At 58.6% G+C, this 14,221-nt stretch overlaps 1 protein-coding gene across 4 annotated transcripts in view; it reads left to right on the top strand.

The window, feature by feature from the left end:
* Window positions 1–13,776, top strand: part of PPM1F (protein phosphatase, Mg2+/Mn2+ dependent 1F) — a 31,109-nt gene extending 17,333 nt beyond the window's left edge. For all 4 annotated transcript variants that reach the window (XM_055322859.1, XM_055322858.1, XM_055322857.1 and 1 more), the window contains 4 exons: window positions 186–374; window positions 3,346–3,489; window positions 8,388–8,481; window positions 9,669–13,776. In XM_055322859.1, coding sequence (XP_055178834.1) covers window positions 186–374; window positions 3,346–3,489; window positions 8,388–8,481; window positions 9,669–10,030 — 789 coding nt within the window. In that variant the 3' untranslated portion in view covers window positions 10,031–13,776. The remainder of the gene's footprint in view (window positions 1–185; window positions 375–3,345; window positions 3,490–8,387; window positions 8,482–9,668) is intronic.
* The last annotated feature ends 445 nt before the right edge of the window (window positions 13,777–14,221 follow it).

Raw genomic sequence — 14,221 nt, 5'->3', positions numbered from 1 at the left:
TTGCAAATCTTGCAGCTCCTAAGTGCTTGAGTCAGGATGACCTGTCTGATGGCACAGGCCATGCTGATTCTTCCCAGACCCACCCCAGGCAGTGCCTGGGCTCCACCCGCAGACTAGAGCCTCCGGCTGGGTGGCAGCCTTGGTCGGGGCGAGGTCAGTGTGACTCCCACCGCACTCCCCATCAGGACCCCGTGGACCGAGCCTACTTCGCCGTGTTCGATGGTCACGGAGGGGTGGACGCCGCACAGTACGCCGCCGTGCACGTGCACACCAATCTGGCCCGCCAGCCGGAGCTGCTCACGGACCCCGCGGGAGCCCTCAGAGAAGCCTTTCGGCACACCGATGAGATGTTTCTCTGGAAAGCCAAACGAGAGGTGAGAAGCAGTGAGCGGGCCTCGCATGCTGTTTGTGGGCCAGTAGCCATTAGCATCAGAGAGGCCCGGCCCAGCAGAGGGAAAGGAATCAAAGCAATTGGTGGTGTTAGAAGGTCCTCACTAAACTCTGCTGGCCCTCATGTCTCTTCGTTCCTACAGTAAAAGGGGGCTTTTGTCTTTCATTTGAATAAAAGCAGCGTCAGGCTTGCCTCTGGTCCAGCATGCCTGGCCCCAAAGCGACATGGACCTGCCCCACTCTGGTGGGTGTGGAGGGTTCACAGGGAAAGGCAGCCTGCTTTATTTTTTTTTAAAGATGTTATTTATTTATTCATGAGTGACACACAGAGAGAGGCAGAGGCACAGGCAGAAGGAGAAGCAGGCTCCATGCAGGGAGCCTGACGTGGGACTTGATCCCAGATGTCCAGGATCATGCCCTGGGCTGAAGGTGGCGCTAAGCCGCTGAGCCACCTGGGCTGCCCCCGGGCAGCCTATTTTAAAATGTGCCCAGGATTCTGCTTCAATTAGGTATGGCAAGATGACAGGCACTGACACCACCTTGAAAGAGGTGTTTTGTTACTCACAGTGCCCAAGAGGAGACACCCTACCACACAGGGCCACATGGGGAGGCACCAGGGTTGGTCAGGGGGCAGAGAACACAGCATGGCCGGAGCCTTCACGGTGGCCTCACAGGGAGGCCTGGGCGAGGCAGGGTAGGCATGTTTAGGATTGGATAGTTTCTCGGGACGCCTGGGTGGCTCAGTCGGTTAAATGTCTGCCTTCAGCTCAGGTCATGATCCCAGGGTCCTAAGATCAAGCCCTGTGTCGGGCTCCCCACTTAGTGGGGTGTCTGCTTCACCCTCTCCCCCCTCCCTGTCTCCCCACTCCTGCTCTCTCTCTCTTCCTTTCTCCATCTCTCAAATCTTTTAAAAACATTCTTTAAAAAAGGATTGGATAGTTTGAATAACCTCAATGGGCTCTCTGCTACTGGGGCTGCCCCCAGCTGTACAGGCCAGGGGAAGGAGCCTGGCATGAGAGACAGAGGAGGTGGCTGAGGACATGGGTTCACACCAGCTGGCTGGCCTGTGCATGAAATTTGTGTGCTCGGGGCAGACATTGCTGTCTTTAAGGATCAGCCTGTCCTGGGAGGGGCACTCCCTCCAGGATTAGTAAGTACCTTAATTTGTCAGAGCCTCAGAAAGTAGAGGCACCCGGCTGGCTCAGTCAGAAGAGTGAGACTCTTGATCTTGGGGTTGTGAGTTCAACCCCCATATTGTGTGTAGAGATTACTTAAAAATTTTTAAAATCTTGAAAAAAAAATTTTTTTAACTTTTTTTTTTTTAAGATTTTATTTATTTATTCATGAGAGACACAGAGAGAGAGAGAGGCAGAGACACAGGCAGAGGGAGGAGAAGCAGGCTCCATGCAGGGAGCCCAATGTGGGACTTGATCCCGGGTCTCCAGGATCACGCCCTGGGGTGAAGGCAGGCGCTCAACTGCTGAGCTACCCAGGGATCCACCCCCCCCCCAATTTTTTTTTTTTTTTTTTTTAAGAAGAAAAGTTGGGACACCTGGGTGGCTCAGCAGTTGAGCATTTGCCTTCGGCTCAGGGCGTGATCCCGGAGTCCTGGGATGGAGTCCCGCATTGGGCTCCCTGCATGGAGCCTGCTTCTCCCTCTGCCTATGTCTCTGCCTCTCTCTCTGGATTTCTCATGAATAAATAAAATATTTTTAATATATAAAATAAAGAAGAAAAGAGAGAAAATAAAACGCATGATTAATACACGGCCCCACCTCCCCTTGCTTACTCAGGTCTTGGCAGGCTGCTGGTGTCTGCTGGGCGTTTCCTTCCTCGGAAATTGTAGCCACGTAGGGATGAGGCACTTGTTTCTGAAAGAACACATCTGACCCCTCCTCTGTGAACTTACCACCCACTGAACCTTACCTGCAGAACCTCCATGGGGCCCTCCCAACAGCCCTGCGATGTGGCTACTAAAATTGTGTTCATTTTAGACATCAGGAAACTGAGGCCCAGAGAGCTTAAAGGACCTGCCCCAGTCAACATGGCTCGTAAGGACACTTGGAAGGGGTGTACAGCAGATGCTCTGAGCACAGACTCCCGCAGAAATCAGCAAAGCCAGACTTGCATCCTAATAGAAAGCCGTGTAGCATCTAAAACTATAAAGCGAGGGACACCTGGGTGGCTCAGTGGTTGAGCGTCTGCCTTTGGCCCAGGGCATGATCCTGGAGTCCTGGGATCGAGTCCCACATCGGGCTCCCTGCATGGAGCCTGCTTCTCCTCTCTCTGCCTGTGTCTCTGCCTCTCTCTCTTTCTGTGTCTCTCATGAATAAATAAATAAAATATTTTAAAAATAAATAAAACTGTAAAGCAGGAGCCACTGAGGTGCTTCAGCCCTCATGGCCACTGTCAACTCGGGCGGTGAGGTCCGGGCCACCTCCCAGAGTCGTGATTCTCTGAAGCAGGTATTTAGACTAGGCTGCTAGTATTTTAAGATAGCTTTATTGAGATATAACTGACATATAATACATTGTGCATATTACAAGTGTACAATGTGCTGTTGGTTCCATAAAAAAGTGTATAGTTGGATAGGTTTTGGCATGTGTCTACAGCTGTGTAACCCTCCCCACAGTAACGGACATATCCATCACCCCCGAAGCGTTTCTTCCGTCCTTTGTCACCCCACCCTTCTGCCCACCTAATCCCAGGACAACCACCTATCTGCTTTCAGGCATTACAGATGATAGAGCGCGTGCTTTCTAGAGTTGTATATAAACGGGACCACACAGGATGTGCTCTCCTGTCACGCGGCGTGGGAGAGTCCCATGCCCCAGTGTGCTTTACCAGTTCATTCCTTTGACCTGGCTGAGCACTGTTCCAGGAGCCAGTCCGTCTAGACAGGTGTGGGCCCGCAGAGCCGGCACCCGGCCCACCTGCTCCCCTCTCTCCCTGCAGCGGCTGCAGAGCGGCACTACAGGGGTGTGCGCACTCATCGTGGGAAAGACCCTGCACATCGCCTGGCTCGGGGACTCCCAGGTCATCCTGGTGCAGCAGGGACAGGTGGTGAAGCTGATGGAGCCTCACAGGCCTGAGCGACAGGTAAGCCCCCTCTGTCTGTGCCTGGGACATCCCCAGCCCCTGTCACACTGCAGGATAGCAGTTGGTCAGATGGGTGAGGAAGTAAGAGGGGCCCTGGACCATCTATCTAGGGAGCTCCTGGTGTTCCTCCAGATGGAGGGCCCTTCTGACTCCAGTGTCTGGGGCTGAAGAGAGGCGGTCCCCTAAAGCTTGGGGCATTAACAACCAAGAGTCCCAAGTGAGCCCTTCTCACCACAGTGGCATGGAGCCTGGAGCTGTAGGGGAGACCTGGGGCCTCTGCGCAGCAGGCAGCCCGGGAAGCAGGGTCTGAGTGCTGGGTCCCACACTTTGTGCGGGTGGACCAGGGGTAGCTGGCCACCTAGGTTATGGGGGATGGCTCCAGGGAGGAGGTGATGCTGAGCCGGGTGGGAAGGAACCAGCCTTGGGGCTTCATTGGGTAGTGGCTATGCTGAGATCTTGAGGTCACTCAACTGTCTGAGCCTCGGGGTTGTCACCTGAACACAAGGATGACATTCCTCTGTGTCCAGTCTGCCTGTCTCCTGAAGTAGGAGAGCAGGAGATCACATCCTGGGGCACGCTCACGTGCCCTGTCCCCACTCGGCTATCCCCACGTGGTTGGGCATTCCACGGCAGCACCGGCAGCGCCCCCACCCTTCCGTAGGGCTCCGCAGAGCTCTGTTCTGGACTCCTGTCCGTGGACATCCAGACTCCCTCAGTCTCTGTGCTAGGAGCAACACCGCAGTGAATAGCTTTGTACGATATTTCATTGCTCAGGGTGCAACATGTTAACAGCTTCCTAAAAGTGGGGTGGAGGGGTCCAAGTGTTCACGACTGCGGTCCTGGCACAGTTGCCACACTGCTCCCCTCAGGCTGCGTGTCCACGGGAGTCCCTTTGCCCACGGCCCCACCAAACTGCCAGCTCCTGACAGTCTGAGGGGAAGGGAGGCGGCTGTTCAGTTTGCATTTGTCTCATGGACCAAGACTGAGCACCTTCTCAAACACTGAAGATCATTTACATTGCCTTTCTGGAGAGCCCTTCATTCTTGTCCTTGACTCATTTGTCTCCAGAGCTGTTGCTATTGTTCTTATCAGTTTGTAGGTCAGCACTTTGTCTGCAGCAGTTTGCACATAGCCCCCCACTTGGTCTTTGCTTATGGGCTTTCGCCTTGTAGACACGTTGGCTTTTATATAACCGACCGGAGCTGTCCTTCTGTGGCTTCTGGATTTGGAAAGTACTGCAGGGAGTGTCAGGCAGTGATCCCCAAAACAGCGGGGAATGCAGCTCTCCTTGGCCTCAGCTCCTGCATATGTTCTCCCTACCATAGAGAGGAGAGGACTGAGGCTCAGAGACGTAAGTAATTTGCCCAGAGGACACAGCTGAGAAGTGGCATCTGTCCTGTGTCCCTCCACCCTCACTGCAGCCCTGAGGCATTTGGCACCTGCTCCCCCGTGGACCATTCTTCCCTGAGACAGGCAGTCAGGTGAAATGCAGTCTTAAGTCAGGACGAGGCACGAGCCTCTGTTCGGGGTGCCTGGCCTGCTCCTGCCTGCACCCCTGCAAGCTTGCTGGCGCGCTTCCTCTCCAGCCCAATAGGGCCTTCTCTGGGCAGCATTTCCCAGGCACTGCCTGAGCCCTGCAATGTGGCAGCATCACAAAGAGCACAGCCAGCCAGCTGTGTTTGGTCCTGGCTCCACCCATTTCAGCCTTGAGCACCTGTCTGTGAAACGGGGTTCCCAGGAGATAAGAATCAAGCTGCCTGGGACATGTGGGGTGCTGGGACCACAGCTTGCATGGGAGAATCCTGCCAAAGTGTCTGTTCTCTCATTAATCTGCACCCCACATGACTGGAGAGACTAGATCCCAGAGCTCTCTTGACCCCGCCAGCTATGCCCAGCTAATGAGCCCTGTGATCCCAAGCTTAGCCTGTCACCCACACAGAGAAGTAATCAAAGACCCGGTGCGTTCACGGTCTCCCACAAAAAGCAGCCATCACCACATTGGTCACGAGAGTAGAAAAACTAGTGACAGGGATCCCTGGGTGGCGCAGCGGTTTGGCGCCTGCCTTTGGCCCAGGGCACGATCCTGGAGACCCGGGATCGAATCCCACGTCAGGCTCCCGGTGCATGGAGCCTGCTTCTCCCTCTGCCTGTGTCTCTGCCTCTCTCTCTCTCTGTATGACTATCATAAATTAAAAAAAGAAAGAAAGAAAACTGGTGACAACCTGGTGAGCTGCAGGGAGGGCCTGGCAGCTGCCAAAACCAGCTGTGAGGTACATGTGGGGACCCCATGGCACTCTACCTTGGTCTGCTGCTGTCTGGACAGAGCCTGGATCTGCTGTCTGGATTCAGTGCAGGCCAACAAACAGCACCCAGGAGTTTACTGAGGCAGTGAGCCTCCTAGCGCCTCTCAGGGTAACGGGCAGCCACAAGCCATGGGAGTGGGCAAAGTGCCGGGAGATGCCAAAGAGGGGAAGGAGCAGGAGCTGAATCCTGGCAGTCGGTGGTCCCCAATAGGCCAGACATAGAGTCCAGAAGGAAAGGGTAGGTTTAGTCAGGACCAGCCACTGAGAAACTGCTCCTGTGTTAGGAACTTCATAAGGAATCTCTGGAAGCTTCTGGAATGATCAGACCATCGGAGGGTAGGCAGAGAGCTGGGTAACAATAAAGGCCACTGCAGTCTCCTGGCCAGCAATGGGGAGGACCTGCCTGGCAAGGCAGCCTCAGGAGGGACAGAGAAGAATCCAGGTTTTTGAAGATGGGGAGGGAGCCTTGAAGATGGCCATCTTCACCATCCAAGAAGATGGTGATGCCATTAGTCAGGGGACCAGGGGCCAGGGAGGACAAGGTGGGGTGTTCCCTATGAATGCAGGGTCGGTAAGACACCCTGTGAAGGCAGGCAGGTCTGGGGCTGCGGGCCTGGGGGCTGCATGCTCTCAGAGCTGAGATGTGTGGGAGGTGGGGGGGAGTGTGTGGCAGGAGAGCAGGCATGTGCCATCAGAAGTAGGAGGGAAGCACAGCCTGATGGAACCCTGGGAGGAGAGCCTGGGGGTGGCCGAGTGCAGGGCCGGTCACGTTGGCTGTGCAGCTGACCTCACTGCCAGCCAAGCCCAGGAGGAACAGGCCACTGCCTGGGAAGTGCTCAGGTGAGTGAGGCCACTCAGTCCAGGGCAGGAGGGAATGAGAGGAAATGGCTGGACAGGGTCGCCTCTCTGAAGTAGGGGACCAGAGGCCCAGATGAGTAGGGCCTCGAAATCCAGATTGGGTGGGAAATGGCCCTTAGTGGGAACCCACTTGGCCACCAGCTCTGAGCTCGAATGTGGAGAAGCTGTTTCGGGCCAGTGGGGAGGATGAGAGGGAGGGCAGCTGAGGGGTGGGTGTCAAGGAGATAGAGACCAAGATAGGGGTGCCCCAAGTCCAATGATCCCCTAGTCCTGGGCCAGGCATGGTGACACAGGTGGGAGTCATGGGATGGGATAGGCAGCTGGGATGCAGCATGAGGGTAGAGGGAGAAAACCAGGGTCAGGACAGGGAGTGAGTGGGAGGAGGGATGCTGGGATAGAGAAGTGAGGCCTGGTTCGGCCGCCTGCTCTCTGGCTCACAGACGGAGTAGGCCCATCAAGCCAAGGGCCTGAGCTTAGTGGTTTCCCAAAGGTGCTTCCATCAGCGGCGGCCACAGAGGAGCTGTGACCCAGCAACCTTTCTGCCCTCCCGTTCAGCCCAGCCCTGTCCACAGCCGGCTCAGAAAGCCTGAGCCCCCTGGCTGGATGGCCTCTGCAGGCTCAGTGTGCCAGGGAGCCCTGGACCCGCTGGGAGATCCTCCCACTGGGAGCGGCGGTGCCCAGGAGTTCCCGTTCCCAGGGGGCAGAGGTGGACTTGGGGGCTGTGCAGCCCGGCTGTGAGAGGGCCCCGGAGGCAGCTCACAGTTCACCCTCTGTCACCCCTTCGCCATGGCCCCACCTCGCGGACATTGAGTGGGCTGGACTGGGCCGGAGAGTGTAGGAAACCGTATCTTCCTATAGACGCAGGTTGGGGGTGCCCTCTGAATTGTGCGAAGCTCCTCAAAGCCCCCAAGGGGTGGGGATCGGGCCGGAGGCCAGGGATTGCTCCCGTCCGTAGGCCTCTGCATGTGCGCGGATCCACCTGCCTCTCCCCAGACCCTGCGAGTCTCTCTTCCCCTTCCACCTGCTTATTCCTTCCTCCTTGCCCACATTCATGGCCCTTTCGGCCTTTTTCTGGCACCGCCCACACCACGGTGGGTGCTCCGGCCCAGAGGGAGCAGTGCAGGCAGGTCAGGTCCTGTCCTGCCTCCTGCTTGGGAGCCTCCGCGGGAACCGCATGGGAGGCCCAGCCTTTGGTGTCAGTGTGCCCCTCCCCCCGCAGTAGGTCTGTATCTGCGCGGAGCCCCTCTCCAGGTGGAAGGGCCCACATCTGTGGTCCCAGAGAGAGGGGCCTGGGCCGCCAGCAGACACTGTCCCGGGGGGCGTGGGAAGCTCCCAGCCGAGGAGGCTGGTGCCCTGGTGGTGGGTGCTGGTGGTGGGTGGAGGGGCTTTGAGAAAGAACAGGGCCTGGGTCAGGTTTCATCCAGCCCTGCCAGGTGGCCAGGACGGAGCACAGGCTTGGTCTCTGTGCTCTTGTCCCAGCGGCTTGCAAGGAGGGAACAGTATCCTGAGTGAAAGGTGAGGCAGCCAGGGGTCGGTGGCCGCAGGTGGTCCATGTCTGCACCATAACTGAGGTGGCTGTTCCTGCAGCCGGAGACCCTTCAGGTCTCCCCGGTCTCTGACTGTTGTCCTGATGCCTCCTCTGGGCGTCATTCACGAACTGCAGCTCCCCTCGCACAGCCACGCAGGGCAGCCTGCCCCGCGGGTGCACCCTGGCCCCCACTCTGGCTTCCCCCACAGGATGAGAAGGAGCGCATTGAGGCGCTGGGTGGCTTCGTGTCCCACATGGACTGCTGGAGAGTCAACGGGACCCTGGCCGTGTCCAGAGCCATCGGTAAGGAGCCAAGGGGCAGGAGATGGAGGCCTCTTGTCTGAGGCCCAAGGGTCACCCGGCTGTTGGGGACAGTCGCGTCCTGGGCTGGTAAAGCGCCTGTGGGGCCATGTAATCAGACTGCGAGGGGCCTCTGGTAAAGTTAGCGCACGTGCAGACACCTCAGAAACTTCCACCTCCCGGTTTAAGCTGTAGCAATGATCTCCCCACTAAAGCAGCTCCCCAGAAAAACCTCCTAGGAGACCCTTGGATAGCTGCTATACGTGCTGGAAGGTCATTTAGAAATATTCTATAATTTAAGATTATTGGTTACCTGCCCCCCATTCATCCTGATTCTTTAAAAAAAAAAAAAAGAAAAGAAAAGAAAAAAAGCAGCCCCCTGTCCCCCACAAGCCTATTTTCCCAGCATCCTGTGGCTGCTGGGCCCCCGCCTAGTGCTCGGCAGCCGCACGTTTCCTTGAAGGTACTAAAACTCCATTCCTGCCGAGCCCCATGTGGCACCTGTCCCTCCTGGCCTTCCTGCCACACGTGCCTGCCGAACAGCCCTTCTCTCTCTGCTGCCACTGTTGGGTCCCTGGACACACAGGGCTGGGGAGGTGGCAGGTGGGCCTCTCCAAGCGGAGGCTCCTTCCATGGAGGGGGCCCCCCAGGTGGTTCCATGTCGGGGAGCGGTGCAGTCTGGTGCATGCTTGGAGGGCAGGGGACCCGTGGAAGGAGGGGACCCGTGGGCCTGGGCAAGGTGTGAGGAGGGGACGGTGGGTTCCGGGCCCACCTTGAAGGTAACCCCCATGGGACTTAGCATATGGGATGTGGGGTCTCAGGCAGAGGGGCCTGAGAGGAAGGGAACCTGCAGACGTGAGTACAAGGAAGGAACAGCAGGCCCTCGACCGCAGCCAGCTGCCCTCTCTGACTCCAGGCCCGGCTCCGCTGGAAGTGAAAAGGCCGTTTGTAGAGCTGACCTCTAACCCGGCTGGGCTCTAACTCTGCCCTCTGGGACACCAGAATAAGCCTGCCACATTGCCCTCTCGTGTTTTCTTCATAGCCCTTAGCACCACGTGAAATTACCTGCCCCCACGGTGAACACAGGGGTCGGAGCAGGGTGGCCACAGCGAGGCCTGGGCCCACTGGGATGGCACTTGGCCACGGGCAGCCCGGCCCTCTGACGTGAGGCCCTTCTCTCCCATGCACAGGGGACGTGTTCCAGAAGCCCTACGTGTCAGGGGAGGCAGACTCGGCCTCTCGGGAGCTGACGGGCTCCGAGGACTACCTGCTGCTGGCCTGCGACGGCTTCTTCGACGTCGTCCCCCACCAGGAGGTCGCGGGCCTCGTCCACAGCCACCTGGCCCAGCAGCAGGGCAGCGGGCTGCAGGTTGCTGAGGAGCTGGTGGCCGCGGCCCGGGAGCGGGGCTCCCACGACAACATCACGGTCATGGTGGCCTTCCTCAGGGACCCCCGAGACCTACTGAAGGGTGGGGCCCAGGGGACAGGGGATGTGCCCTCTGTCCTCTCACAGCCAGAAACTAGCACTCCGCAGAGCAGCCAGGAGGTGTAGGCCCCCTGCCCCCACCCACACCCCTTCCCCCTCAGATGCCTTAGGACCCGACTGGCAGCGGTGGGCAGGCGGTGCCACCCTCACAGTGCTTCCCCAGGGCCCCGAACCCCCTGCTCGCATCAGTCCATCCTGGTGTCTGGGAACTGCACTGGGTGGTGGGGTTATTCATGCCCCACTCGGGCAGGCAGTGGGGTGGCCCAGATCCCCAAAGGAGGCCTAGGGAAGAGACCTCACCAAAGAGAAGATGACCCAGGAAGTGGAGCAGCTCTTGCTCCCAGCCCCACTGGGTAGGGGCAGGGCCAGAGGCCACAGGCGTGGGCCACAGCCAGACCAAAGACGCTGGGCCTGTGCCCGGGGCAGCAGGATGCTGCACGTGAGTCCCCGGGCAGACCCAGGAACGACGGACATTTCCAAGCGTGTCCTGGGCGCCTGGCTCAGGCTTCTCGTTTGCTCCTCACTGGCCAAGGCTGGGAGGCCCCAGTCTCTACAGATGGGCCTGGCTGGGCCTGGCCTGCCAAGCTGGCTTCCCGAGTGGGGAGAGCGGCCTCTGGGGAGGGAGGGAGCACCAGGGATCTGGTCTGCAGTGGGTGCTCACGGCCCCCAGCCTCCCTGCCCCCCCACCCCGTCCCGCGCACACCCAGGGAGGGGGAGGTCAGAACGATGACATGTGTGTCTTTTTATTTGTGGGCTTCCCCCCCCCAGGGAAGTCTAACTCAGAAGCAGTATTTCAGGTTTTTGCCTTTGTTTTGTCAGTGCCAAGTTGACCTGTTGTGTCATATAACTTAAAGCAGAGCTTAGCATTTATTTTATTCTTAGAAAACTTAAGTATTGATTTTTTTTTTGAAGAAACTTCTTTTGCAGTATTACTGAATTTTTTTTTTCCTAAATCAGGATTGAAACACTTTTCCAGGTGGTGTTAATAAGCCATTCAAGTGCCTTAAACAGCTTTAGGTAAGGCTAGACCCGCCGGGCCTGGGATGGATTCTAATAGGCATGCTTCAGTTTTTACAAAAGCAGGATTTATTTTGTTCTAATAGCATGATTTTGGCTAGAATTCTTCCCGGACGAGTTCTTTCCACTTCTCATGATTCCATTCGCTGCTGGAAGTTAGCAAAGCAGCCCCTAAGAGCGTAGGATGTGCTGTGCGACCTGGGCCAGAACACAGGCCTCCGGGAGCTCTGGGTGACCATGGCCCCGCCAGCCTCCCTCCACATCTTGGCCTTGCTGCTCATGTCTCCTGTCTCTGGTTGGTGCCCAGGCTGAGGGACTGAGCTCCTTGAAGCGGGTTCCTCGTTTGGAATATTCTAGAATGTCTTATGTTAGTAATCGAGTCGGTTTCATTGGGAAACACACTGAAGAGGCCCTGACAAGTCTGAAGCAGGCTGGGGGGCTTTGGCTTGGTTTGGGGCCTGTCCCGCTCACCTGCCCCACAGCCCCCAAAACCCTTCCTCCTGTCTTCCGCTCGCCATGGCTGTCACCCTCTGCCACCTGGCTCTGCCCACAGCCTAACCGCCTCGGGGAGGGCTCCACATTCCCTAGCATGCTCTGGGCAGGTGAGGCTTGGGAGCACGAAACCCCAGGTGCCTGGCTGCTCACATCCAGTGAGGCGGATATGGCATGTGTGTCAAGTTGGAAGTGGCAGGCTAGGTGGAGTCCAGGCAGAGGTCAAGGGCCGTGAGAGAGGGATCTCTGGTGGGAGGACCCAGGCCTACAGGCCTGGGAAGAGCATTAGGTAGCTGAGCTGAGGCTTCTAGAGAATGTTGCTGGGAGGTGGGCAGCAGGAGGGAGCTTGGCACCAGCCCCCAGGCCAGGAGGTCCACAGAGTCCACCCGCAGTAGCCAGGCCCCAGCAAGGAGAGCGCAGGGAGGACCCTGATCGCGTGCACAGAGGGAGCCCTGCTGACAAGCGGGCAGTGGGAGCCTCGGGGGCCCTCAGCCCAGGGAAGGGCAGTGGGTGAGATGCCCCCCTCCAGGCCCCAGACAAGCGGACCCTGACACAGGAAGGGAGGGAGCTAGCTCAGGGCAGGCAGTGGGGCAGTGAGGTGCCACCCGCAGGCTCAGCGCTTACCCCTCACTCCCACAGCATGGATAGAGCTGCTCGGATGATGGGGTCAGTGTCGTGGAAATGATGGGAAGTACCTTAAACACCACAATTCCAAGAAGGTTTGGTGGGAGCCAACAGTGACCTTGTGTTGTCCCACTTAACCGGAAGGCCCCGCTGCTCTCCAAGGGTCCAAAGCCCTTCTTCTGCCCTTCCTGGCCCAGGGCCGGCAGGAGGTGGCACGTGGCCCTGCCCTTCACCAACCACCAGCCTGGCTGCTCCTGGGCATGATCTTAGCAGATGGAGGAAGCACGGGCTTCTGTTTTTCTCATTTCTTTGCTAATCTTATTCCGTGATTGCCATCAGGAGTGCGGCTTCACCCGTGGGGCCCGGATCCCCCACGTGATGGTCTGACCCCTGCCCGGGCTCGAGGCTCTCCCAGGAGATCTCTCCAGGCTTGTCCCAGTGCCCACCCCCTCTCTGGCAGAGGCCTCTGCTGTCTGGTGCTGCTCATCCTTGCCTTGGGGCTGAGGGCGCCCTTGTTCATGCTGCACAGACGCTGGCTTTGTGCGAGCACCTAGGCACAGAGGCCTCTTCCCTCTTGACCAGGGGCTGGTCAGCCTTGAAAGTCCTGGCCCCCCTTCTCTTCAGGCCACAGTCCCAGGAGGGCCCCTAGCCGGGCCCCCCTTCCCAACCCTCGCCTTGCCACTAGCTCGTTGTGTGAGCTGAGCAAGTCCTGGAGCCTTCCTGGGACTCAGTTTCTCCTTTAGAGGGTACAGGGTTGCGCTGGATTTGTGTGGCAGATCCTGGAATTCTGGAGGTGCAGGGGCCAGCCTGGTGCATCCTGGGGAGCCGCGGCCAGTGCCGCGGGAGCCCTCCCCGACTGCCAGCAGGGAGGGGTAATGAAGTATTATTAGTGTCTATTCTTGCAGCTAAGTAGGTTGGAAGAGAAAGGAGCCGTGGACGCTGGCGCTGTATGTGGATCACAAGCTGGGGCCCAGGTGGAGCTGAGCCCAGGCAGCGGCGGGGGGGCAGCAGGTGCCAGGCCCGGGGACAAGGCAGGGCTCGGCCGCGCCCTCCGCGCCCAGTCGTGCTGCCAACCTGCTGCTGTGCAGGGCCGGGTGCGCGGCCTCCCCGACCTCACTTGTCCTCATGCCCAGGACTCGGAAAGGGGTGCGCTGTAGGGGGGACGGTGGTGGGCCCAGGCCCCCCTGGAGAGGCCCGGAGCCAGCCTTGGGCCGCAGCCCCGTGTCCCACCCCTCTCCCTCGTGGGTGCCCCGGCTACCTCAGCAGTATTCCAGGGCTCGGGTGCGGCTCAGGCGGGTCTAGGCCTGGCCCTGACGGGGGCTGCACCGAAGCCCAATGGGCCCATGCAAAATAAGCTGGTTTGGGTTTGCTTTTGCCTGTAGCCCATGGGAGGCAGCCCCAGGAGGCCCGCGCTTTTCGTCGAGGCTCCGCAGCTTTGCCAAATGCGCCGAGCTTTGCCATTCAGTGCGCCGTGCCAGCCTTGCCAAGGGTTCCTCTCTGCACATCTCAGCAGGGCTCCTGGGAGAGGTGTTCTCTGCAAGCGGCGTCTTGTTCCAAGACGGGATGGCCATTGCCCTTGTCTGCAGGGCCAAGTCCCAGGATGTGGGGGCAGAAACTCAGTCTCCTCCCAGGGGTCACTGTGCTCAAGTGTCAATAAACCACAAGTTTTGAAACCCTGACGCCCGATTCCTGCCTTCTCTCACCTCTGAGCACCTGGTGCCCCTGAGTGTACACAGGGTGTGTTTAAAAGCCACTGGGGCCCTGGGGGGCCATCTACCAATCTCCCCACAAAGCCAACAGATTAATTGGGGAGATTGCCCTGCCTCCTGGCCAGCCAGTCCAGCCCGGTTCTCTTCCCTGGGCTCCAGGCCACCCTGTGCCAGCAGGACGAGGGTCTGGCCACTGTGAGCCTGTGCAGGGGCTGACAGGAGAGGGGCGAGGCCCAGGGGGACCTCACAACACTGGGGACCCCACAGGAGCATGGGCATGGGGCCCCTCCCAGCGGAACACTCAGATGGGGGAGGGCAGGCCAGCAGCTGCCAGGAGCTCTCTTGTGCTCCTGGCTGAACTCGGACTCCAGGGCAACAGGAAAACATCCAGAATGCCTCCATGCAGACACTGCTG

This window comes from Nyctereutes procyonoides, unplaced genomic scaffold (assembly GCF_905146905.1).
Source record: "Nyctereutes procyonoides isolate TBG_1078 unplaced genomic scaffold, NYPRO_anot_genome, whole genome shotgun sequence".
NCBI classification, from domain to species: Eukaryota; Metazoa; Chordata; class Mammalia; order Carnivora; family Canidae; genus Nyctereutes; species Nyctereutes procyonoides.
The sequence above is the reverse complement of the archived record's forward strand: the minus strand, read 5'-3'. Positions and strand labels throughout refer to the sequence as shown.